The 26,227-nt window shown below is 54.0% G+C and overlaps 1 protein-coding gene across 2 annotated transcripts in view; it reads right to left on the bottom strand.

Moving 5' to 3' along the window:
• Positions 1-25,910, bottom strand: part of GCK (glucokinase) — a 38,082-nt gene extending 12,172 nt beyond the window's left edge. Inside the window, exon 1 of one of the 2 annotated variants that reach the window (XM_039242991.1) lies at positions 25,866-25,910. In XM_039242991.1, the coding sequence (XP_039098922.1) occupies positions 25,866-25,910 (45 nt within the window). Of the gene's footprint in view, positions 1-347; positions 396-25,865 lie in introns of those variants that run through there. The other variant, XM_039242992.1, reaches the window with a different exon arrangement.
• Between the last annotated feature and the right edge of the window lie 317 nt (positions 25,911-26,227).

The raw sequence follows: 26,227 nt of genomic DNA, 5'->3' as shown, positions 1-26,227 counted from the left end.
TTCCCCCCTATTAATATGTGGGCAACTGGCCCAGCGTTGCCCACTGTGTGTGCAGCCACCAAGGTCCCACAAGCATGGGGGTCAGGGTGCAGCTGGACACATGACAGGCTCACACCGCACTCCAGAGCCCACAGGGGACCTGAGGGACCTGAGTCCCTGGCTGTCAGGGGCTGCCAGCCGTCTCAGCCTGTTGGCACAGGAGGAAATTCCCTAGAGACCATCGGTGTCAGGACGGGCAGTGACATGCCTCCTTCCAGGGGCCCAGTACACCCGATATCTACTCTGCTGCATCCACTGCCCTGCGTGCCCCAGAAGAATCACTCCCATGGCTCTGGGGTGACCCTTACCAGATTCAAGGCAGTCTGGGTCTGGCTCCTCGCAGCATCCATTGCCATCTCTCCGAGGGCCCAAGAGGTAAGATTTTGGGGAGGTGGAGACGCTCTTGCCTGCTGAAGGGCAGGGGGAGCTGAAGCCGGGGAGACTGAGGCCCTCCTGGGCAGGTGAGGGCCACCTTGCCAGAGAGCTGCCTATGGCAGGCCGCCCCCGCCTTCTGCACTGACAGCACTCAGTAAGCAGCTGCTGAAATACTCTGCTCGCTGCCACAGGGTCAGGCAGGGCAGAGGGCAAAAGGGGCCTGCCTGGGGTCAGGGCTGACAACGGGCATGGGGACAAGGCCATGGGGCAGTGCCCGCGCTCTCTGCATAATGGTGTGGGGATTAGCTGCCCAGAGGTTCTGGGGAGGAGACAGGACTAGTCCGTGTGCCCCCCAGTCCTTAGATGTGGCAGGGCTGGCGGTCACCACGCTGCGGCTGCCGGGGCATGAAAGCAGTGAAGAGCCCCGCACGCACGGGGGGGGGGGGGGCGGGGGAGGGCCTGGCCCACGTAGGCCACAGTGGGGCCCCGGAATCGCTGGCAGACTTCTTTCTGAGGAGGGGTCCGTCGTGAGTTTCCTACCTCCCAGGGGCGGTGCTACGCTCCCGGAAGGGGGCGTGGAGGAGGTGGGAGGGGAAAAAGGCGGGACCAGACCCAGGCCTGGCCAAGACAGCCCAGGAAGACCCCTGGAGCTGGAGGCGCAGAACTCTCCTCCCCTCCTCTGGGGGTGGGGGCGTGGGCGTGACTTTCGGCCAATCAGGCCACAAGATTGGTTTGTGGGTGCGTGCAAGACCTCATTCAGGCCAATGAGAGCCAACCCCAAGGATGGGAGAGGTGGAGGGGGCGAGCTCTGGGAGAAGGTAAGGGAGGGGGAGGAAGTGGAAGGGGGAGAGGGGAGGAAGGGGTAGGAAGGAGGGGGGGCGATCTGCGGAGTGGAGGACCAGAGGCTTCCCCCCCACCCGCTCCCCCCTCCCCTGTTGGCTGTCCCCAGCCCAGGGTCATTCCCCCAGGTGATAAATGCTTGTTTTCTTCAGGGCCTGTAGACTATAAACTGCCTCCAAACTGTCAAAACTTCCCTCCAAAGGTCATCATTCTTGGGTTTGGGGCCAGTGAGGTCCAGGCCGGAACTCGCTCTGGATGCTGGACGGCGCGCAGCATTTCCCCCGCCCCAGTGAACTTGTCATGTCCCGGACACGCTGGCACCTGCCAGGCCCTTCTAAAATTAGCAGGGGCTCGAGAGGAACTAGGGTAGGGATGGTGGGTGGACAGAATGCCAGGCTCTCCTGCCAATGGCCAGTGCGGTCACCTGAAGAAAACCTTGACAAGATCGATCCTTTTCCTAAAATAGAGCTAAGGTGCCTTCACTAGACCCACGTGTGACAGGTCCCTGACCCACCAGCCCCTGGCTCTGAGCCACTGGTTTTTTCTGTGTGTGCGAGGCAGTGGCGCTCATTCTGGGAGTGGATCGGGGAAGGGGGGCTTCTGGACCAGCTGCCCTTCTCCTGGTGCCTGGGAGGAAGCTCAGGGTCCTCTGGCTCTCTCCTCCAGGAGGCAGGAGTAGACAAGGCCCCCCACCTTTCTGGTCCATTGGACTTGCACTCCCCTCTCTAGCTTGTCCTTTGACCAGCAAGCATCATTCCCCAGAGCCCTTTCCTGGGGCCACCTCTGGCATTCCGGGTCTCCAGTGTGGCAGGACTGGGGTCCCAACGTCCCCACACCAAGCAGTCCTGCGGAGCCGACTCCCAGCCCTCCTGTGTGCCACCACTTCCCTGTGTCACTGCTTCCTCTTTAAATGGGGGGGGGGTGACCTCAAGCGGCTCAGCTCTGGGCTCCAGGTGAGGTCTGACCTGTCCAGAGAAGGTGGTTCTGGAAAGGCTGGACCTCAGAGACAACAGCTTATGAGGGACATACTTAGAGCCCTTGGTGTCTCAAAGGTGGTCCCAAACAGGGTGGATAAACATAGTTTCTGCCTAAGAGTTCTTGCAAATGACGGTACAGGGCTGCCTGATGGTGGGCTCAGGTGTTTCATTAGAAGGTGGGCTCCCCCTTAACGGGGAGCGAGAACACGATACGTGAGAGAGCAGGGTCCCAGGAAGCCATTCTCCTCCCTTGGTTGCTCAGGAAGCTGGGACAACACCACGATTTCACTTTCTTATTAATTTATCTCTAGGAAACACTCTGACAAGCTCAGTGACGGAGATCCCACAATCGAAAGTGGCATGTAACCCACATGTCCAAGTACAGGGAATCCTTTCAATAAGTTGTGCTACATTCATGAGTTGCCGAAGACGACAAGACTGCTCTGCCTCTGTTGACAGGAAGATGCCCATGACACACACTCTAAAGAGAATCTGCCCCCCATGTGATCCCCACTGATGCTGAGTAGGCCTAGCCTGTGTAACTACTAGGATGTTGCAGAAATGACCGTGTAACTTTTGAGGCAAGGCCGTCAGAGACACGGTAGCTTCCGCCTCTCTCTCTTGGATTCTTCACTCTGAGGGAAGCCAGTGCCAACCTGTGAGGACAGGAGGGTCCTATGGGAAGGTCTACTGAGAAGAATTGAGTCCCAGGTTCACAGTTAAATTGTTCAACTTGGCAGACCCCGTATTCCAGTGGAATAGAAAATGGGCCCAGTGTGCCAGCCCCTCCCCCACCGGCCTGCAGACCCTCAGCACAAGGGGCACATGTGCAGGCACTCTCTGCACTGATGCAACAGGGTCTAGAGGTCAGCATGGTGTTGCAAGTGTTTGCTTACTACACGGTAGACTGGCTGTGCCCTCCTGTAAGGGCCGGCCAGGGCCCATGGGGAGGAGGGTGTCAGGCACAGAGGCAAGGTGGACTTGAGCCTGGACACGGCAGGACATTAGGGACCATGATACCGAGCCCCTGGAGGCCTCCACACACTGCCTGCTGTGCAACTTGCCTTATGTGGACCGCAACTGACCTGTGAGCTCAGGGCTGGCATTTTTTATGTGGAGAAACCGAGACCCGTGGGAGCTAAGGGACTTGAAGGATCCCACAGCTGTCCGTGATGCGGCCAGGGCTTGACCCTAGGTCAGCTTGACTCCAGGTGTGCCAACGGTCAGTCTTCCTGACCAGGTGGGAGGCTCTTCAAGGCCAAGCACACAGCAGGGGTCAGGAAATAGCCTCTGGAGCTGTTTTCAGGCTGGGAATGTTCGGAGCCCTCAGCTTTGGCTGGTGGGGTGGGGCCCACACAGCCACCAAGGTCTGCATTGCCCAGTGCTCTCCTCTGACAGCAGGTGGGGCTGGAGACCTGGGGCCACAGTCAGGGCTGAAGCCATGGGCTGAAAGAGGCAAGTAAGAGTGAAAGAGAGAGAAGGTCTTGCACATTGGCTGGGGATGGGGAGGCAGGGTAATGCAGGGGTAGAATGGGCCTGTAAAGCCCCCAGCCTGAAGACTGACCATCATTCACTACCTGTAGGACTTGGGCAAGTCACTTAATTTTCTGAGCTTCATTTTCCCTATCAGTAAAGTGGAGATAACAGTTTCCTTCCCTAACAGGGCTGTTAAGAGGACAGGACAGTGCAGATAAGATTCCTGGCGATCCACACCATTTGATAACTTGTAGCTATTTAAAAAAATTTTTTTAATGTTTTATTTATTTCTGAAAAAGAGAGAGAGAGAGAGACAGCATGAGCAGGGGAGGGTCAGAGAGAGACGGAGATACAGAATCTGAAACAGATTCCAGGCTCTGAGCTGGCTGTCAGCACAGAGCTGGACGCAGGGCTTGCACCCGCTAAGTGTGAGATCATGACCTGAGCTGAAGTCAGACGCTTAACAGACTGAGCCACCCAGGCGCCCCAACTTGTAGCTATTTTTGCTACCAGAGGATGCCTTAGTCCACCACAGATGATGGTGGAGTAGGACGAATAATGGTGGGGGGAGAGAGAGAGAGAGAAGAACCATTGGCTCAATTGTAATCATGTGACTGTCAGCATCACCTACAACTTGTATTGCAAGACATTGCTCCTTTACCAAATTAAAATTGTTAGAAATGTCTGCTCGTCCTGCGGAGCACTTGCAGAACAAGTTACTTGCAATCCAAGGTTTAACTGTGGTTTGGAACTGGGGGTCCTGATCAGACAGTTACAGCAGCCAGAGGAGTGCTAGAGAAAGGGGAGGCTGCTGATGGCTTGTGAGAGAGCAGTGAGCACAAACCAGCCGCCAGCCCTAATCCCTGTCACGGCCATGGGGACAGCGCCCGGGCCCCGAGAGCAGCTGGCCTGAGTGAGGCTGTGTGTGCACTTTGCTTGCTCTGGGTTTCCTGAGGCTTGGTGCACACCTTGTCTGTGTTTCAGCTACAGCCCCTGGTCACATGTAGTGGAGGGTTTAAAGAGGTACACAGTGCCAGGTCAGCATTTTTGTTCTTGTTTCTTGTTTTTTTTGTGTGTGTTTTTACTTGCTTGTTTGTTTTAAATCCAGGTATTTAAGGAATTCTTTGTCAGGTCAGGTTTCTCTGATGTAGAAACATTAGAACAGAAACTTGTCCAGGGATAACATATAAATACAGACTTTGAAAAACATTTTAGGGGCGCCTGGGTGGCTCAGTCGGTTAAGTATCCAACTTCAGCTCAGATCATGATCTCATGGTTCGTGGGTTCAAGCCCCGCATTGGGCTCTGTGCTGACATCCAGCTCAGAGCCTGGGACCTGTTTCGGATTCTGTGTCTCCGTCTCTCTCTGACCCTCCCCTGCTCATGCTGTTTCTCTCTCTCTCAGAAATAAGGAAAACATTTTAAAAAAAAGATTTGAAAAACATTTTAAAAAATACAGACTTTGCAGGAAATAGTTTGGAAAAGTCGTACAAATGGACAACTACAGTCCTCAATAGGCCATCAAACCAATCCTTATGGAGGAGAATCTAGTGTCCAGAGCTGCCACATTATACTACTCAAAATGCCAAGCTCTCAGGGCACCTGGGGATCTCAGTCAGTTAAGCATCTGACTTCAGCTCAGGTCATGATCTCATGGTTCATGCGTTGAACCCCACGTCAGGCTCTGTTCTGACAGCTCAGAACCTGGAGCCTGCTTCGGATTCTGTGTCTCCCTCTCTCTCTGCTTCTCCCTGGCTCATGCTCTGTCTCTCTCTCTCACACACACAAATAAATAAACATTAAAAAATATTTAATGACAAATTCTCAACAACAATAACAAATTACAAAGAAACAGGAAAATATGGTGCATTCACAGAAGAAAAAGAATTTAATAGACATTATCCCTGAGGAAACATTGAAATTACTAGTCAAAGACATTAAATTAAACACATTCAACGAGCTAAAGGAAATCACAGATAAAGAACTAATAGGAATTAGGAAAACGATGTATGAACAGACAATAACAAGTAGAAGTTATATAAAGGAACCACACAGAAATTCTGGAGCTGAAAAGTACAATCGTTGATATGAAAAAAAAATGCTAGAGGGATTCAACAGCAGATTTGAGCAGGCAGGAGAAAGAGCCAGGGACCCCGAAAGTAAGGCAGAGTCTATCAGTTGTTCTCGACAGAAAGGAAAAAGAATGACAGAAAATGAACAGAGCCCAAGGAAACTTCAGGGCACCATGAAGCACATTAGCATGAATAATATGGGAGTCCCAGAGAGACAGAAAGGGGCAGGAAAAGTATTTTAAAAAAAACATAAGGAAACAGCTTCCCAAACATGATGAAATACATGAATATATACATTCAAGAAACTCAAACTATGAAATTCTTAGAGGAAAAGATACATGCAAATTCATGACTCTGTGTTTGGCAATGATTTTTCTTAAATATGACACAAAAAATAGGTAAATTTGACTTCATCAGAGTTAAAAAGTTGTACATGAAAGCCCACTGTCAGGACAGTGAGGCAACCCCCACAGGATGGGGGAAAACCCATGTGAATCATCTATTTGATAAGGGTCTGACATGCAGGGTTTAATACAAAGAACTCTCACAACTCTGACAAAGAGACAAACAACCCAATTTAAAAGGATGTGAACAGACATGAGAAAATACTCAACATCACAGCCCTTTAGGAAATGCAGACCCAACCACAGCAAGATACCACTTCAAGCCTTCGAGGGAGGCTAGATTAAAGAACAAAAGTACATGTTGGCGGGATTGTGGGGAAAGTGAGACCGCACACACTGCTGGCAGGCGTGTGAACTGGTCCAGCCGCTGTGGAAAACACCAGGTCACCCAGTGATCGCGGTTCTGGGTACACTCCCAGCAGAACCCAAACCAGGGACCCAGACGCCCGCGTACCGGTGCCCATCATCACGCTATTACAACGGCTGGAAGGCAGAAGCAGACTCACTCTCGGTGAGCAGGCGAATGAGCAAACAGAACACAGTGGCACACACACCGTTCAATCATGAGATGTGATCCAGTCCTGACACACGCACTGATTGTAATTAGCTCCACTGAGTTGTACAGGTAAAAGGAGGTTCAAGTGGTGAATTTTATATTTTACCACAATAAAAAAGAAAGAATGGGGGGTACCTGGCTGGCTTAGTCAGTAGAGCATGTGACTCTTGATCTCGGGGGCTTGAGTTCAAGCCCCACGTTGGATGTGGAGCCTACTTAAAAAGAGAGAGGCTGACTACCACACTGGTTATTTTACAGTAAAAACACGTCCCTTCTTTCCCCAGATGGGGTCGGCACTCAAGCATGCCTGTGCATTCACTCCGCAGGTGTCTTGCACGGGGGATATGAGCAGGGTGATGACAAGTCAGTGATGTCTGGACCCCCAGACTGGAGGTAAGCCCAAGGGGTGTTTTGAAAGGGCCGCTCCAGCTGTCTCATTAACAAAAGGTCTTGGTCCTGTGGTGAGGACTCATTTGATGGTAAGACCTTGTCACCATGACCTATTGTTCCGGACACCACTAAGCCACCAGGGGAGGGTTAGGGTAAGGGTTAGGGTTAGAGGCTGGGGTTAGGGGTTAGGGTTAGGGGTAGGGGTAGGGGTTAAAGAAGAAGGAAGAAAATAGACGTGAAAACCGTGTCCAGGAGAGAGCTCTGGTTACCGTTACTGCCTGTGAGCACCTACCTAAGTGATACGTCTACCAAGTGTTTGAGGAACTGTATTACAGAAGCCCCGTGAGTGTGGCCTGAAAAAGTCTTTGCGGTCTGAAGCCACAGAATAACCCGCGGGCTCCCAGACTATGTCAGAAAGAAGTAGCCTGCGAAGGGGTTTTACCCTCGTGGAGGGTTGGAGCCATAGAAGGATCTCCCCAAGGCTGGGGCCTGGCCCACCGAGCCTTCCCCCGGGGACAACCAGAGCCCCGTGTAGGCACATGTCCCCCCAGGCAAGTCTTCTCTGTTCTCCATCCTTTTCCCTCCCAGGGGGCATGTTTGTTGAGGACACCTGCCTGCACTCCCGTCACCCCCGAGTGGGGAAGGACGGATGCATCCATAGCTCCCAGACCACAGAATCACACTCAGTGGTACGTGCAGCCAGTGGAGATGCCTGTGGAGAGCCTAAGTAACGTCATTTTGAAATTAATGCTTCCATTAAGAGCAACCTCGGGCTGCACGTAGCTCCAGTTCCTCAGACTGCTCAAGGCTAAAGCCATCCTTGGTCAGCCCTCAGATCAGCTAATCAAAAAACGTTCCTGTGGTCTGAGTCAAGGCTGGGAACTGTAGGCAGTTATTCTGTACAAAACTAGCCAATTTCTCACCGCTTGCCTGAACCCCGCGTGGGCCCTTTGAACTCACCTCATAATCGGTCATTTTCAAAGGATTCTCAAAAGTCATGATTGGGTCCCACCAAAAATAATGAACACCTCACAGATACTGAATGGTCAAAGCTGTTACCACAGGTGCTGTACAATTGTAATTGGTGCTTATGTGATGATGCTATACATACAACGTGTGCACCGTAACACCCCTGTCCCTTACCCCATAAAAACCCTGTTAGTTATTGTTCTTCGCTTCACCTTGCTTCCACTACACCGGTAGGTGGGTGAGCCCCTGCTCAAGCTTGTAATAAAGACCCTTTTGTACTTGCATCGGTGTTGTCTCCTTGGTGGTCTCTGGGGACTCGTGAATTGGGCACAACATCTGCACTGGCCCCTGCTACAGGGGCCGTATGGGATTTGGGGTCATTGCTTTTAAGGGGGATGAGTGTGCATCCCCAGGTGTAAGAAGACAGGCACACATGGACACGTGGTGGACAGGTTAGTGGACCATGGCAGAGAGTGCCAGGTGTGGGCCAGAATGCACCGCGGTAACAGTGCAAGGTGTGTGCCTGGCCTTGTTCTATATTCCCAGCCTCCCTTGCAGTGACTTGTATCCATGAAATTTGAGAAGAAATGATGCATACCATTTCTGGGGCCAGGCTTTTCAGAAGAGAATGGCCCTTTCAGGGTCTTTCTAACCTCTCTGTGGGCTACACAGGCAGGAAGACGAGGATGAGGACCCAGCAGCTGGCTAACACCTGCACCTGGCTATTATGGGAGCGAGAAATACAATTCCATGGAGTAGACACATTTCCTGTTTTGGTGAATTGGCTGCAGCAATTAAGCATGCCCTAATTAATACCCAGAATGATAGCATGAGTGAAGAAAAACAGAGGTCTGAAAGGGCCTTGGATCACTTGTGTAGCTAAACTGAGTACCTCATTTGTGCTCGGTCTGAGGTTACGGAAGTGACTCATGTTCAGTTCTGTAGGAGCGAACAATCTGGCAGAAGAAATAAGCAAATACACAAGCTGACGCTGGTGTAGCACGGCATCTTTCGGGGGCGTGGAGGGGACTAATGGGGTTCTGAATGGGGCCTCTCAGGGCTCCTTCCCATGGCCCTTGAGTGTGGGTGAAAAGTGGCAGGTAGATAGTGACATTCCCCGCACAGGGGCCAGCAGGACAATGCCAAAAACATTTTGAGAAACAGACACTCACGGTGGCTTGAACTTAACACACACCCAGCAAGCGGGGCTGTTGTAAATGGCATTTGGGTTGAACAGGAAGTTTGAGTTTGGCTACTGACCCTTCATAAATGAATAACCATGAGTGCACTGAACACAAAACATATGTCTAAGAGCCAAAGCAGTGCTCAAAGGGACATTTAATACCCTTGCAAAAGTCAGTGAGCTAAGCTTGCTTCTCAGGATGCTAAAAACCTTGATACAAAGAAAACAAAGGAAGCCTAAAGAAAATTAGAATTAAAAATTCAATAATGGTAAAAACAGAAATGAATGATACAGGAAACATACAAACAAAACCAACGGTAAAGTTGATCGGCAAACCCCAAACCCAATTCTTGGAAAAGCACAATAAAACAGCAAAGTCTTGGTAATCTGATCAAGGATAAAAGAAAGGCACCAACAAGGAAATTTGAGATGAGAAAGGGAGCTTGAAAGTTTTCGTTGTGTATAAGGATTCCTTCAGGGGTGCCTGGGGGGCTCATTAGGCTAAGCATCTGACCCTTGATCTGTGCTCAGGTCACAATCTCACAGTGTGGGATGGAGCCCCGAGTCAGCACAGAGCCTGCTTGGGATTCTCTCTCTTTTTCTCTCTTCCCCTCCCTCACTTGTGCTCACTTGCTCTCTTTAGAATTAAAAAAAAAAAAAAAAAAAAAAGACTTGCTTTAAAAATTTTTTAAAACCTAGAGAAAAGAGATGACTTTTAAAATAACATTAATTAGCAGAACTGACTCAGGAAGACATAGGAAAACCGAGCAGATGTATTAGAGAAGAAGAAACCTTAACCCATGTCAGATCCCTTCCCCTAGCAGGGGTCTAGGCCCAGATAGTTTTCAGAAACTAGGGATACAGATGTGTCCAATGCAAGGTCTGGCCCATGATGAGTCTTTTATTTATTTTCACTTTTTTTACATTTTTAATGTTTATTTTTGAGACAGAGAGACAGAGCATGAACAGGTGAGGGGCAGAGAGAGAGGAGGACACAGAATCCAAAGGAGACTCCAGGCTCTGAGCTGTCAGCACAAAGCCTGACATGGGGCTCGAACCCACAGACGGCGAGATCAGGACCTGAGCCGAGGTAGAATGCTTAATGGACTGAACCACCCAGGCACCCCCCATGATGAGTCTTGCTTGTCTAATGAGATGACAAGTAGATGAAACTCGCCAACAGAGACTGTGCATGAGGCATCCGGCACTGGGACACAGTGGAGTGTTCATCAGTGTGCCGGGAGGCAAAGAGGTCATGAGGCAGAGCCTGAGACCGACAGGGCTGGGGGAGTTGTCACTATCGTCATAGCCGTGCAGGCGCCGGCACAGACCTCAGGGCTCAGGGAGGCCAGCCACGCCTCCCACAGCCTGCAAACACAAGGTTCTGTCACCACAGTCTCTCCTACTCTCGCGCTGTGCAGCTCTGGAGGAGCTGGGGAGGGCCAGGCCGGCTGGGGCATTCATCTGGGAAAGCCAGGAGGGGTGAGGGGTTCTTGCCAGGGTGTAGGCAGTGGGAGCAGAGGGCTATGAACCCAGTTTGTAAAAACGTGCTTCCGGTTTCCTAGTAGGACCTTACTAGAGTTACTCTGACCTCGTGGCAAAGCCACATCTGATTCAATGCTTTGTATCCACAATATATAAAGAACTCTGGCCACTCAGTAAGAAGACAGCAACCCAATTTTTAAAACTTCACCAAAGCATACCCAATAAGCATATGAAATTATGTATGTCAGTCCGTGAAATGTAAATTCAAACCACAATGGCATACTCACACATACGACCCCCACCCCCCCACATAGCAATGGGAACCTCAGATGTTGCTGGTGGACCTGTCGCTCACTGTTATACACCTCTTGCAAGTTGTTCAGAGAGAGGCCTCGGGGGAATACACGAGGGCAGAAGTCCCTTCCTTCTGGCTTTTGGAGCATCGCTGGGCATGTTGGGACCATGAGACCATGGCGCCATGGCATGCAGCCACGTGGGTGAGGCCATGAGAATCAGTGGAGCTGACCCAGAGCCTGGCGTCTGGCTGGCACTGTGCTGGGCTGGGAACCACATTCTCTGGACTGTTTATTATGCGAGATTCTGAACTTCAGATAAGTTCAGTGTTGGCTGCGCGTCTGGTGCAGCCTAACAGACCCTCAGTGTTTACAACACCGGCTAACAAGTCATTCCCAGCCACAGGTGGGAAGCAAGATGTGGGGCACAAACCGATAGTTCCTTTCAACATGGCAGGCTCACGAAAGCCCTGGGGAGTAGAGGCAGGAGCTGGGCTGGACTCCCTTCCAGGTTATGGCTCTCCGGGAAAACTGACCTGAGTAGAGGGTGAGCACAGCGGCCTTCCTGGGACCTGATCCTTTGACCCGCCTGGGCCACATCTAAGAGGCCATGGTTGTGGCTGGGGCTCCTGCCACACTGCCCCCTTGTTCTGGCCCCACCAGATGCAGACATGGGCATGCCCCTACACCACTTGTTTTAAGTGGAAAAAACTCCTTTTAAATCTTCAATGTCACGGGGCACCTGGGTGGCTTAGTCGGTTAAGCGTCCGACTTCTGCTTAGGTCATGATCTCATGGTTCGTGGGTTCGGGCCCCGCGTCAGGCTCTGTGCTGACTGCCAGCTCAGAGCCTGGAGCCTGTTTCAGTCTGTGACTCCCTCTCTCTCTGACCCTCCCCTGCTCACACTCTCTCTCTCTCTTCTAGAAATAAATAAAACATTAAAAAAAAATAAATCTCCAATGTCACTAAAACTCTCTCTGTATAGCAATCCACATAGGATTTCTGCACGGTAGCAAGCATGTGAACCCCCAAGTACCTACTTACTTAACCCACAGCACACACCAGTGGAGTTGTGTGGAGCATGCCGCAGCCCTGTCCTGTCCTGAACCATGCAGTGTGGGGCCTGCAAGGTCTCCAGCTACCTGCGAAGCCACCCACCCCCCCTCCTGGTAATACCTGCGACACTGCGTACGCCTGGGACTGGCAGGGACAACACAGAGTGCCATGCAATATTGGGGACGTTTATTAACATTTTGTTCATGGTTTATCTGAAATGCAAATTTAACTGGGCATTCTGAACTTTTGTTTGCGAAGTCTGGTGGCCTCTCTGCATGTGAGACCCTGGCCAGTGGCTGACTGCTACAGGGTACAGCATCTATCCCTCCCAAGGGATGATGGAGGAGATCAGGACGCCATTGATGCTCCAGAGCTCTTAGCGGGATCAGACTAATCTGCATCCACCCCGGTCTTACCCTCTGAGTGCACTCTCAGAAGGCTCATCAAAGGTGCCCTGGGGCCTCTCTTCCATGACCGGAGACACTTGGTCCTGGATGGTCCCAGAGATGGGTGGGTTCTGGAGATGGGGGAGACAGGGGCACTTCATTGCAGTGAGGACCGGTGCTGGCACCTGCTGGCCTGTGGGGCCGGCATCATCCACTCCTGTTGCCTGAAGGGAGCCACCACCCATGTGGTCTGGGACCAAGGCTCTGGGGAAGGGGTCAGTGCGCCTGAGTGGCCGCTGGGAGGCAGTGTGATCACCAAACAGAGGAAGCAGCAGGCTCAGGACTCTGGATTTAAAGCAAAGTGTCCAACATCCCCAAAGGCAAAGGAATCAAGAGCAAAAATGAACTGTTGAGACCTCATCAAGATAAAAAGCTCCTGTGCGGCAAAGGAAACAATCAATAAAACTAATAGGCAACTCTCAGAATGGGAAAAGATAGTTGCAAATGACACATCAGACAAAGGGCTAGTATCCAAAATCAATAAGGAAATCACCAAAACCCACACCCGAAAAACAACCCAGTGAAGAAATGGGCAGAAGACATGAACAGACACTTCTCCAAAGAGGACATCCAGATGGCCAACAGACACATGAAACAATGCTCAGCGTCCCTCCTCATCAGGGAAATACAAATCAAAACTACACTGAGATACCACCTCATGCCGGTCAGAGTAGCTAAAATGAACACATCTGGAGACTTTAGATGCTGGTGAGGATGTAGAGAAAGGGACACCCTCCTACGCTGTTGGTGGGAATGTAAACTAGTGCAGCGGCTCTGGAGAACAGTGTGGAGGTTCCTCAACAAATTAACAATAGAACTCCCCTAGGACCCAGCAATAACCCTGCTAGGAATTTACCCAAGGGATACAGGAGTGCTGATGCATAGGAGCACATGTATCCCAATGTTCAGAGCAGCACTCTCAACAATAGCCAAAACATGGAAAGAACCTAAGTGTCCATCAATGGACGAATGGATCAAGAAGATGTGGTTTATCTACACAATGGAATACTACATGGCAATGAGAAAGAATGAAATCTGGCCATGTATAGCAACATGGATGGAACTTGAGGGTGTTATGCTGAGTGAAATAAGTCAGGCAGAGAAGGACAGCTACCATATGTTTGCACGTATAGGTGGATTAGGAGGAACTTAATGAAGTACCATGGGGGAGAAGAAGGGGGAAAATAGTTGGGGAGAGGGAGGGAGGCAAACCATGACAGACTCTTGAATACTGAGAACAAACTGAGGGCTGATGGGGGTGGGGGAGAGGGTTATCCAGGTTTCTTCATTTTTCCACTGATAAGAGCCCTGGCAGGGCAGTTAACATGATTCTTAAGGGCACTGGGATTTTCAGAGTGGTCAGTGAGCATTGGCTTCAACTTCAAGTCCCCAGCTACGTGCGTTAGCTCCTCACAGGGGTCGGCCTGTCCTTCGAACACAGGCACTGACTTCTCCTTTCCGGCTATGAGAGTACGCGATGGCACCTTCCAGCACGTGGCTGTTCTGTCTACACAGAGTCTGTTGGTCAGTGGAGCCACCTTCACTCATTCTCTTTGCTGGACCTCCTGGTCACTGGCGGCAGCTCCTACATCAGTACCTGCTGCTTCGCCCTGCACTTTGAAGTTGTGGAGATGTCTTGTCTCCTTAACCACACCACCTAACCTCTGCTGGCTTCAGATTTTTCTTCTGCGGCTTCCCCACCTCTTGGCCTTCACAGAATTGAAGAGTCGGGGCCTTGTTCTGGATTATGCTTTGGCTGAAGGGAATGTTTGGGCCAGTTTGATCTTCTCTCCAGGCCTTTAAAACTGTCTCCACATCAGCAGTAAAACTGCTTCCCTTCTTATTGTCTGTGTGTTCACTGGAGTGGCACTCAAATGTCCTTCAGGACATTGTCCTTTGTGTTCGCAATTTGGCTAATGTTTGGTGCAAGAGGCCCGGCTCTTGGACTGTTTCAGCTTTGGAGATGCCTTTCTCGCTGGGCTGACTCCTTTCTGTTTTTTGTTTTGTTTTGTTTTGTTTAGGTTTATTTATTTATTTTGAGAGAGTGTGTGAGCACGTGCTAGCAGGGTAGGGGCAGAGAGAGGAGACAGACAATCCCAAGCAGGCTCTGCATTGTCAGCACGGAGTCTGACGTGGGGCTCAGACCCATGAACCATGATATCATGACTTGAGCTGAGATCAAGAGTCAGATGCTTAACTGACTGAGTCACCAGTCAGTGACTGGCAGTTCACAGTGATATCTAGGATCCCAAAGTGCTATCATGGCTCCCCAGTTAGCCTGGGGGCACATTGGGGCGAGATGGTCTTCATCTGCCCCATCCCCTAGCTCCACCCAGTGCTCCCTTCCCTGGATCCTGAATGTAGAGTTAGAAGGGATTTATGTGGCTACTGCTAGACCCTCACAGAGGTTCCTTGACCTGCAGGATAAGCACATTTGTAATAGGAAAGGCCAAGTGCAAGCCTCTGAAACTGCCACGTGCACACACTCACACACATGTGCACACATGCACACACACAGCCATGGACATACACACGTACACACACGCATCCACACACGCACATTCACGTACACACGTGCACACGCACACCAACCCACACTGGCACACACACATATGTGCACATTAACAAGCACACTTGTGTGTGCACATGAGTGCATGCATGGCACACTCGTGCATGCACTCCTGCACACGCACTCGTGCATGCACACTCACACAGGCCCACACATGTGCACACACCCACACACATCAGCGTTCACACTCCAGCAAGGCACTTGTGCAGCACACACTTGTGTGTGGAAACATGCACACTCACACACACACTGGCACCCATGCACTCTCACACGTGCACCCATGCACTCTCACACGTGCACATGCAATACTCGCAAGTGCACACACCTGTGCACGTGCACCTGTACACACTCACATGCAGCCCCACACTCACAACACATGCATACATGTGTGCACACTCACACACGCACATGCTCACACACCTGCATGCGCACACACACATCAGCCAAAAAAAAAGCATCAATCCTGAGAAGAATGACAGAAATCATTGCCATTCTTGGAGACATGAAGGCTCAGGGTGGAGAGTCACTGTTAAATTCTCCAGTCTGGCCCCCACAAGGACTGGCTGCACTGGGGCAGAGGACAGCGGCCCGCACACACTCAGAAGAGAGCCTGGTCACAGCCAGTGTGCTGCGGGCAGGGCTCCTTCTGGGGCCGAGCAGCGCAGTTCACAGCAGGCAGTCACTGGCCTGGCAAACGTGCTGTCAGGGCCTGTGTCCCCCACCCCCACCCCCAGTTCATGTATGGAAGCCGACCCGCAATGTGATGATGCTGGGGGGTAAGGAGGGTTAGGTGGTCACGAAGCTGGGCCCTGTGAAGAGCTGGGAGCTCACGCTCCTCCATCTGCGCCAAGAGGTGGCCAGGACTCTGCCCTGCTGGGGCCTCCATGTCGGACTCCCAGCCCTTGGAACCAGCAGGAAGGAGCGTCTGTGGTATTTCATTAGTCAGCCTGAGCTGACTAAGACACCTGTTTCAATACCCCTCAGGAAGGAGGAGCAGGGGCAGCAAGCCTCCTTTCGCAGTCTTGCCCCAAAGTGGTGTGAATTCTCCCTTCCCTATCAGTGTGGCCCTATGAGACCCAGGCTGTCTGGACTCTCCACATAACGTCCTATGGATGCACAGCATTGGGGACAGTGGGCGTGACACACCGAGAGCAGGAAAGAGCAAAAGTCACAGGGTCCTTGGGGTGCCTGGGTGGCTCAGTTGGTTAAGCGTCCGACTTCGGCTCAGATCATGATCTCATGGGTCATGGGTTCGAGCCCCGCGTCGGAGTCTGTGCTGACAGCCCAGAGCCTGGAGCTTACTTTGAATTCTGTGTCTCCCTCTCTCTGTGCCCCTCCTCTGCTCATTCTCTGTCTCTCTCTGTCTCTCAAAAATAAATAAATGTTAAAAAAGAAAAAAAAGAATCACAGTGTCTTGGTGAGGCATATGCTCTCTGGGAATGATTCAGGGACCTGCTGCGTCAGTGAAGTGTGGGGGGCCCAGTGGTCTGGGATAAGCCAGGACAATCACTTTAAAGTAAGTGACAAGTGATCATGGCTTCTCTCGTCACTGCACAGGACACGTTTGATAGAGGCCACTTAAGATTTCTGAGGCAGTGTGTCCTGCGCTTAGCAACACTGTTCCACCGTATCGATCAGCTAAAACAGAAGGCTGACAGTACAGGGGGAGCCAGAGGAGGAGAGGGCTCTGCGTCTGGTCTGGACCCTGACGCCACATAACCCGGCAGGCTTAACTCAGATGATACACACGCAGAATGTGCTAACCCCCAGGGGCAGCGTCACAGACCAAAGCCCTGGGCTCGGGGCCAAGCCCCCGCCCCCCCGCGACAGAGAACCAGACACCAGCACTGCCCTGCTGGAGACGGAGCATCCAACCAGGGGACATGGGGTTCCCATGTGGCCAGATGACCTATCAGGGGTTGGGTGCCATCGGACCTGCTGAGTCACTGGAGCAGGCCAGCCCAGCAGCAGTCTGTCCTTAGATGGAAGCAATACGTGTGGAACCAGGCCCACGCAGGCCCAGAGGGCACCCGCCCATCACCTCCCACTCTTGCACGGATGCCCCGCGCCTCTCCCTCTGCTCACACACAAACGGCCTTACAGCAGGGACTGGAGGAGCTCAGAAACCCACCCCGCGCTTGGTTCCTGGACGGGTCGGTTTGGTGTGTTGGTGCAAGCTGGTGGTGGTGCAGCCCTGAAAGACAGTGATGAGGGGAACCCCTTCAGTGGTCAGTGATTTGGACATCGCACCTGGTTATTCACCTCGTGTGGAGTGAAGCAGCCCAAGGGAAAGGCGCGCATAGGCCCACAGGCAGGGGTGAGTGCGGCCTGAAGGAGCAGGACTGGAGGGCTGAGTGCCACGAGTGGTGTGGGAAAGAGGGACACAGACCTATCTACGGGCATGGGCACATATGGGGGGCTAATGGCTGCACAAAAGAGGTAGCTCCCATCCACAATGTCCTCTCACATGGAGCCTGGAGGCGGAGACCATGTGGGTCAGGGAAGTGGTGTCATTTGTGATCTCAGGACCACCTGCCAACGTGGGGGCTGTAGCCCACTCACCAAGCATCCACCTGCTGGACTCCCGGCACCCCATACTGGGCTGGAGCAGTGATGAGGGGTAAGTCTATCTGAGCATGCAAGGGGCTGCAGTTCGTGAGCTCCAAAGTGCCCCACTCAGCCCTCCGCTGTTGTGAGTGATGGAAATGCCCGGAAGATTATCCAGGGACTTGCCCCAGGGGTACAAAAGGCTGGCCCCCTTCCCTCTGCGGTCCCAGGGGGCTGCCTGGCTCCTGCTCTGTGCCTTACTTCCACACAGACTCTGAGGATGGCATACCCCCTCTAAGCCGCTGTCCCCAGAGCCCCCATCTCAGCCTCTGCATCTAGTGAGCCTGAGCAGAAACAGACAGAAGGTGTTCCTTCATACAGCACCAGGCCTGGCAGTAGTGACTCACGGCCAGGCTGACAGCGAATGAGGAATGACACCCTCTTGATAGAAGGGTGGAGACAAGACACCCTGGCTCAGAACTCAGCACATGTGTTATACTCAGTTTCCATCTGGGTAGTGAATTCTAGGCAAACAGCTCTGCAAGTCACCAAAGTAGGTACGAGACAGTGAGTGAGTGACAGATGGCAGAGACAGGGTGTCTTCTGGGTCAGAGTCTGGACAGCAGAGACCTCCGCTGTCCTCCACATCTCATCCCCAGCTGTCCACCAGAAGGGCTGGGGTCGTTGTCTGCTGCTGCTGCAGAGGGCCCGCTCTGGGGCTGATGCCCAGGCTCCCTCCATTCCTGCTTATCCACACTTGTGCAAGGGGACTCCGGAGCCACTTGGAGCTCACAAATGGGGAGCCTCGTTTTCTTTCTCTTTCTTTTCTGTTATACTGTTTCAAAACTTTTTGTCATAGAGAATTTCAAGTTGCAAACATGCACAAAGGTAGAGAGAGTAATGTAGTGAGCCCCACATGTACCCATCACCCAGCATCAACAACGCCAGCATTCGGCAGTCACATATTTTTACACAGGTTTTCACCTACTCTCTCCCACAGGTAGGGTGCAGGAACACCAGACTGGCTGGTGTACCTAGCTCCCCAACCAGGGCTTGAACACCCTGCGAGGACACAGGCCACAGCTCCTGTGCTTGCTGCTGCGTTCCCTGGACCTCATGACATTGTTCCTCTGAACACACTTGGACCTGCCAGGCACCCATGGGAACTGGCCTCTGCGGGTGATGCTCAAGCCACAGCCTAGTGCCCTGGCAGCAGGGAAGGAGGCAGACAGTTCTCCTTGGGGCTGAGGCTCTGATGGCTGTGGCCTCTCCCTAGGTGCTCTTCCTAATTCTGAGTCCTGGCTGTTAGGTTGGTGACACCAGTCCTGACCTCTTCCCTGAACCCCAAACCTTGACAACCTCGTTTAGGGGCTGGCAGACATCTCCTTGCTTTGCTCTGTGCTGGACTGTCTTCTCCGCACTCTAAGCCCCCTGCTCCCCTGGACACAAGGGCAAGACGGCTGAAAACTACATTTCCCAGACTCCCTTGCAGCCAGGCTTCTCTAGGTGACTTGCAGTCTACCATAGGCCACAGTCCTGTAATATTTGCAAGGTCTGTGGCAGTCAACCACAGCTTTGACAGACAGGAACGTTTGCAGGCCTGGACCCATGACCCAGCCTTGTGAGTGTGAGGGCCACAGTGGCGGCAGAAGGTTCAGGGCCCTGGGATGGTAATGCAGGGGCAACGGTGGGCCCTGGCTCTGCTTATTCCACCCTTCCAATGCTTTACACACTCAATTCCCTAAAGCAAAACATTTTTGCTTGGGATTCCCAGTGTGGGCTCAGTTTCTCCCCAACCCCAACACCTCTGTCCTGAGCCATCATCTTCTCTCGGTTTGATCATGGCAAATCCTCTGGCAGTTCTGCTTCCATCCTCACCCCACAGAATCTCTTTTCCACTTCACACCTAGAGTCATCTTTGAGAAACACAAACTGAGCAAACACCTCATAGGATTCGGGCTAGGAGATCAGGAAGCTGGAGACCCAAGAGGCCAGGAAACCCAGGGGACCCAGGACCAGGACCCAGGACACCAGGAGATCAGGAGACTCAGGACACCAGGACCCCGGGAGACCCAGCAGGCCAGGGGCTTGGGGGAGGGCCATATCTAGCTGGAACTCAGGGGTGAGGGCTCTCCTTTCTCTCTGGTTGTAAGTAGACAAGCCCAGGGAGGCCGAGAGGCAGCAGCAGGACTCACAGCAGCTTGTCTGTCCCCTCTGAGGCCAAGAGCTCACCTCCCTCAGGGGAGGGTGGCTATGATGACCAGGAGCTGGCTAGAGGGGTGGACAGGATGGTGGGCTCCATCTGGCAGGGCCTGGGAGGTGCCACGGCACTAAGAAGGGCCACAGGTAAGGAGGAGCTTGGACACTGGGCAGCCTATGGAGATAGAGACAAGAATAGGGCCGCGGAGACTTAGGTCAGACCGGGGATTGGAGAACTGGGAAGTTCAGGGTCAGATCACCCAGCTACAGGCTCTGCCACAGATCCCTGGGACACGGGCCAGGAGCCACCTCCTCCTGTTCTGGACTTGGGCAGGTCATGGGTTCCTGTCCTAGCCCATGGGCACACACTGCAGACCCAAGACACCAGGGAGAAGCCAGAGCCCCAGCTGACCTCTGGGCCCACTACGGGGGGCCGGGGGCACTGTGGGGTCTGGGGAGAGCTGATGATGTTTACATTTTCCTTGGGGAGGGGTAGGAATTTAAAATATACGGACAAGTATAAAGAGGAATGTAAAGAAATCCTTCTAGGGCACGGGGCCTGAGCCTGGAGCAGATGTTAGGAAGGGAGTCCAGGGCGAGTCTCCTGATCATCTGAAGTCTGTTAGACTGGTTTCCTAAAAAGATCAAGTTTGTCTGAGTGTTGCTGACACACAGCTAGGTGGACCCAGAGGCCATTTGCAAAGCTCCCATTGGCACACGGACCCTACTGTGCCCTGGGGTTTCAGGGAAAGGATGGGCATGGAAAGGTGATGGCCGCCTCTGCCTGGGGAAGCATCCACCTTATTGTGCAGGTCCTGGGACCGCGGGGGCCATAGGTCCTCACACGTGGGGGTCCCCAAGCACACTCCTCCATGCCCAAGGCCTGGCAGTGGCCTGGGTGGGCCTGCCGCCCTGCTGGCCCCCCAGGACGTGCGAGGCAGGACTTGAGGGGAGCAAATGGGGCACAGAGGCTGCCTGGACCTCACCCACACAGGAGGCTGGATCCCAGAGGATGCGGCTGAATGTTCAACACACTCTGCATGGGGCAGCACCAGAAGCTGGTTATTGGGAACCCATAGTCCTGCCTGCTGATATTTGCTCATGCTGTTATTACAGTTTCTAAGTAATTACCAGGGGGTGCTTCAATCAGTGGTTGACTATGGGATTTTCTCTGTGTGTATGTCAGGGTCATTAGGAGAACATGCAGCATTTCTCTGTAGCCAAGTGAAGTCCCCGCCCAGCAGTGGGCCTGCTGTGCATGATGTTAATATCATTCATTTTCATTAACTTTTTATTTGCAACTTCATACATTTGTGTTTTTCACACTGGGCTCAGTGGCACTGGGCCTGCAGGTGAGTGTGGGGGCCGCACGGGCCAGAGACGGGGCGGGAGAGGGCTGGTGCTCCCCCAGGGGCCAGAGACAGGGGAGAGGGCTGGTGCTCCCCCAGGCACTCCTGCCCTTATGTACGTGGTGAGACGGCTTCTTGTCCTGTGTTCCGTGAAGAGGCCTGGGGCCCCACAGCTGGCACAAGCTGCTTTAGGCCACTCAGAAGGCAGGGACCATGTGCTGGGTCTGCTCTGAGCCCGTCTATGGGCAAATTATGTCATTCATGGACAGGGGCGACAGGACACACGGTGGGGATACTATGTCCCCTGGAAAAGACTGTGTCATGGGCTGGTTTCCATGCCTCCCCTCATCTGTTCACTGGCAAGTGCACCATGGAAGCAAGGCTATTCTGGAAAGGCCAGCTGGAGGTCACCCGCCTGAGGCCCCTGCCCTGCTCGGGCCAGCACATCCCCATGGGGCAGCCACTTTACCTAGCACTCTACGGAGGGGACATCTGAAGCCCAGAGGGATTTAAGTGCGGAAGGACACCCTGTTGGGCAGGGAAGAGCAGGTTTGAGATGGATGCCAGACCCCAGAGCCTAGAGCCCCCTCAGTAGGAGGCCAGGGCTGGAAGGAGGAGGTCATTTTGGATGTGGAGAAGGGACCCTTCATTCCCACGTGCCCAGGTCAGCTCGGCCCTTTGGAGCAGCAAAGGAGGTTTAATTGTCGCCCACCCTTCTCCAGCCCTGCGGCAAAGTACAGGCCTGCTGTGTCCCTTCAGGGAGAAAGCATGTAAACCCAGTTCTGTTGCCACTGACCCATGGGCAGTCAGTGACCTGTCTGGGTAGGGCCACAGCTCGGCAGGACACATGCCCCCCCCCTTCGAGGACAGCAGTGTCAGGAGCACCCGCATCTACACAGACTGCACCTCCTACAAGGGCTCCCCATCTGATTTACCTCTGGCCACACCTCAGAGAAGTCTCCATGCCCACCCTATGCAGCCTGTGCCACCATTGTCCCTTTATGCAGACCCGGTGGGCATGGCCCAGAGCTACTCAGGCCTCACCAGGCCTTGAGTGAGCCTCTGCAGGCTCTGTCCGTGCTTGGGCCACCTCTGGGCCCACCACTTAAGAGGGAATGGTCCCTCACAGCCAGACCCCCCAGACTCACCCTGTATGAGCTCAGCAACACACCTAGCCTGTGTCTGCAGAGCCCCAGTTAGGGGCAGGACCTGCTTGGAGAACCGTCCTTCGACCATGGTGGGTGGGTCAGCAGATCCTGCCTACAGTGACCTGGGAGCAAGAACCCATCGCTGGGTTCTTCCTTCTTGTTAACCCAGTGACACTCCTCCTGCCTGGGGCCGAGCTCAGGTTGGGAGAAACCAACGTGAAGCCACCCTGGCCGGGCAGTTGCAGTCTGGTGCGGGGGCGGCCAGGGGGCAGAACAGGGCTGAGTGAGACGCATGAAGAGTGAGGATGTGGATGAGAAGAGCTTGGTGCTCAAGAGAAGATCCAGGAGGACTTCAGGGGTCCCTGAGGGGTGTGGGGGTCCAGGGAGAGCTGGAGACCCAGGTGGAGGGCTCCTCCATCACAGCGCTGCACAGGGGCCGCTCCCCCCTCTTCCTGCTGCAGGCCCTCAGGCCCCTGTGCCTCTAGCACCCTCTACCCAAGCACTGCCCTCTGGTGTCCAGCTGTGGGCACCACGAGACCCCCTGGAGAGTTCCCACTGCTGGCGGGACCCCCGCACAGCACCCAGCACAGAGCCTGCGCCCACAGCCGCCCCTCCAAGGAGGCTGCTCATGGCAAGGGCCTGAGTTCACTGGCCCATCCCAAGGGACCTGCAGGACTCTCCTGCATTGGCAGCTGGAGAAGGCAGAGCCAGAGTGGCTTCCTCAATCGTCAGAGAGAAACCTGGGCCAGGAGCTCAACTCTTGTAGAAAGGAGAGTCCAGGCTCCCAAGAAATAAAATGTGAACATTTTACCAAAAGGTGAGAAAGAAGATCTGAGCCGGAGGAGGGGAGGCATCCAAATTCTAGGGTAAAATAAAGGCTCACCTCTCTCCACAACAAAGTACTGCCAGTGCCTCTCATGAAGCTGAGCACTGAGTCCCTAGAAAAGGTGAGGCAGGCAGAGCCACGTGGGACAAAAGTGGCCACACGGAAAAGTTCCTCGGAGCAGAAGCAAACGGAAAAGTGAGTCCTCGTCAGGCAGGTGGACGTGCTGGGAGTCAGTGCCATCGTGGCCTATCCAGACTGCTCCTGGCTGAGAGGGACCCGCTTTCAAGCAGGCACACCCCTAGTCCCCACACTGGCTCCCTTCATACCTGACCAGGCCACAGGCCTCCTGCCCACAGGGAGCCTCATCTCCCCCCCCACCCCAGGGTCTTGCCACCTCCACACACTGGCCCCCTGCCCAGCACACCTGCTTGGGGGTCACCTGGAGTTTTCTGTCCTGAGCATCTGGTCTGTCTGCATCCTCCAAGAGACCATGGGGGTGGGCATGCCTGCGGCTCCTGCCAGAGACGCCCGGTGAGCCTGCCAGGGTGGGCCAGCCTTGTCCTACTTCCGAGCTCTCAGTGGGGCAAAGCACCCTAGCAGCTAGAAGGCCTGAATGCAGGGAGCTCAACTCTACAAAGTCAGGAGCTTTGTTTCCCTCCCTCCCACCTCCCTGAATTCCAATGCAGAAATTCCTACCCCCTAGAGCGAGGGTATGAGGAGGCTGGCCTTTCAGAGGGAGGTGATTAGGGCTGGATGGGGTCCCAAGGGTGGGGCCCCATGACAGGAGGACACAGAACTCTCTGTCTCTCCAGCACTTGGGTGGCTGTGGAGGAAGATGCCCTCACCAGAACCCAGCCCTGCTGGTGCCCCGATCGGGACTGGAGTCCCCAGAACAGTGAGAAACCCCTCAGCGTGCAGCATCTTGCTATGGACGCCCCAACTACGATGCCCAAAAAGTGCTCCTCAAAGCCGCTGCGCAGAGCAAACCACACGTGCTGCGGGGCCCCTCCTTCCTGCCCAAGGGCTATCCGTGCAGCGTGTGGGATCAGGTTCCCAGGGCCCACTTTCAGGCCACAGAAGTGGTGACCACCAAGAGATGGAGCTAAAAGCATGCATCTGCCATGATGGGGCTCCAGGCGGCCATGGGGTGGGGGGAGCAGTGACACCTGCCTGGAGCCACGCGGGAGCTCCAAAAGCTGGGGCTGGGGCTGGCATGTGTGAGGGGAAGCCACTGGCAATGGTCTGAGGCCACACACTCATGCAGATTATAGAGAATGACATCAGATAAATTTCTAAAGGTCAACAGAGGCAAGGGGGCTGCTTGTGAGCAGAAAGCTCTCCTCCGGGGAGCCTAAGTGGGGCAGAGCCCCAGCTGAACAGCTGGGGACCCCAGGGTGTGGCTCACTGCTCCAGGACAGGGGTGGGCTTGGGGGGAGGCACTTCCCAGGGACCCGGCAGCAAAACCTCAGACCCTTATGATGACCCTGAAACTGAGCCTGCCTCCTCCCACCTCATAAGATGTGGGTCCTCTGTCAGGACACGTGGGAGAGCCGTGGACCTTGCAGCCCCCTGCCCCCCTGCTCTGGCCCTGGCACCCAGCTAACTGATGCCACAAGAATGCTGGGACAGGTGGGGAGTTGTGATATGTGAGCCCTCTTTCTTTACAATGTTGGTATTCTGGTCTTCACATCTTTTTGCATTAATTTTGATTCTTTGGAATTTGCACAAAAATACTATTTATCTTGACAATCCATGTTTTTGGTGCCCTCTCTGTGCTCTGTCTAGGGCTCTGGAGTCAGCCCTGGCTCCTGCTCAGGGACCAGCAGCCCCTGACGGGCAGGGCAAGGACTGGCCCCCCACCCCCAGTCTGAGGACAGGCTCCCTGCAGATTCCAAGGTGGAGCCCCAGGCCCTGTCTCTCTGCTTGTGCCAAAGACACCTCCTCACCTCCTCCCGTCTCTCCAGGGAGCCTCCGGGGGCACCCCTCCTGGCAGGATTTTGCATTCAAAGTCCTGCCAGAACCCCAGTGCACAGGCCTGGACAGGGCCTCGGCTGGCTCCCTGGCTCAGCGGGTTGTTTTCCTCCTAATGGCGTCAGCTCTGCCAGGGGCAGAACCAGCCCGTGTTTGTGCTGACTTTGTCATGGCATGGCACTGAAGACATGTGAGGGGGAGGCCTCTCCCCACAGCCCCGCTCCAGCTTGACCCCCGGCTTGGGGCTGCAGGCGTGTTCCCCCCACCCCGGCACCAGCTCCATCTCCTCACTCGCGCCTGGGCACAGGGCTGGCCTAAAGGACGGCTGCATTTCTCTTCGTTTTGGAAAAAGTAACTGTTCCTTGCTCCTCTCCAGGAGCCAAAGTGCTCCTGGAGGGGTTCCTGTGAAGAAGTGCGGCATCTGGGGCCTGTCTTGGTGCCTGTGGAGGACTGGCTTTGCCCCCTGAGACCCCAGACCCCACACCCCCGGCTGGGGCTCTAAAGTCCCCAGACCCACCCTCCTCCAGACCTCCTGACAGCCTAGCCTGCAAGTCACAGTGGCTGGAGGGGCCTGGTCTGCTGGGAAGTCAAGTAGAGGGCATCCTGGGCTCCCTGGGGGAGGGGGCGGGCAAAGCTTGCCTGTGTCAGACACACCACAACCAACAACACTAACAGAACCAGACAAGGTGCACATTACCTTCTCCTTCTTGGTGGCCTCCATCCTGGCTCTGTCATCCAGCATGTGTGCGGTGGCCAGCCCACGGGAGCTGGGACCCCCGGTGCCCCTCAACACCTTCTGGAGAAGAAACACCCCCAGGTCTCTGCCAGCCAAGAAAGAATCCGCAGGGAGGGTGCGGCCACCTTCCAGCTGGGTTCTGGCTCGAGGATCAGGCACAGAGTTTCCTCCTTCTCATTGTTGTGCAGCCAGCTGGAAAGGCTTCCCTTCAGGGCTGCAGCCGGGACCCTTCCCCATGGAGGCCCGACTGGCCATTGTGGATGCTGATGCTAGCACCAGGCAGCTGCCTCTCCAGGCTGTGCTGGGCTGAGGTGCCCTCCAGA

Source organism: Hyaena hyaena, unplaced genomic scaffold (genome assembly GCF_003009895.1).
Source record: "Hyaena hyaena isolate Hyena2069 unplaced genomic scaffold, ASM300989v1 scaffold_218, whole genome shotgun sequence".
Classification (NCBI taxonomy): Eukaryota; Metazoa; Chordata; class Mammalia; order Carnivora; family Hyaenidae; genus Hyaena; species Hyaena hyaena.
The sequence above is the reverse complement of the archived record's forward strand: the minus strand, read 5'-3'. Positions and strand labels throughout refer to the sequence as shown.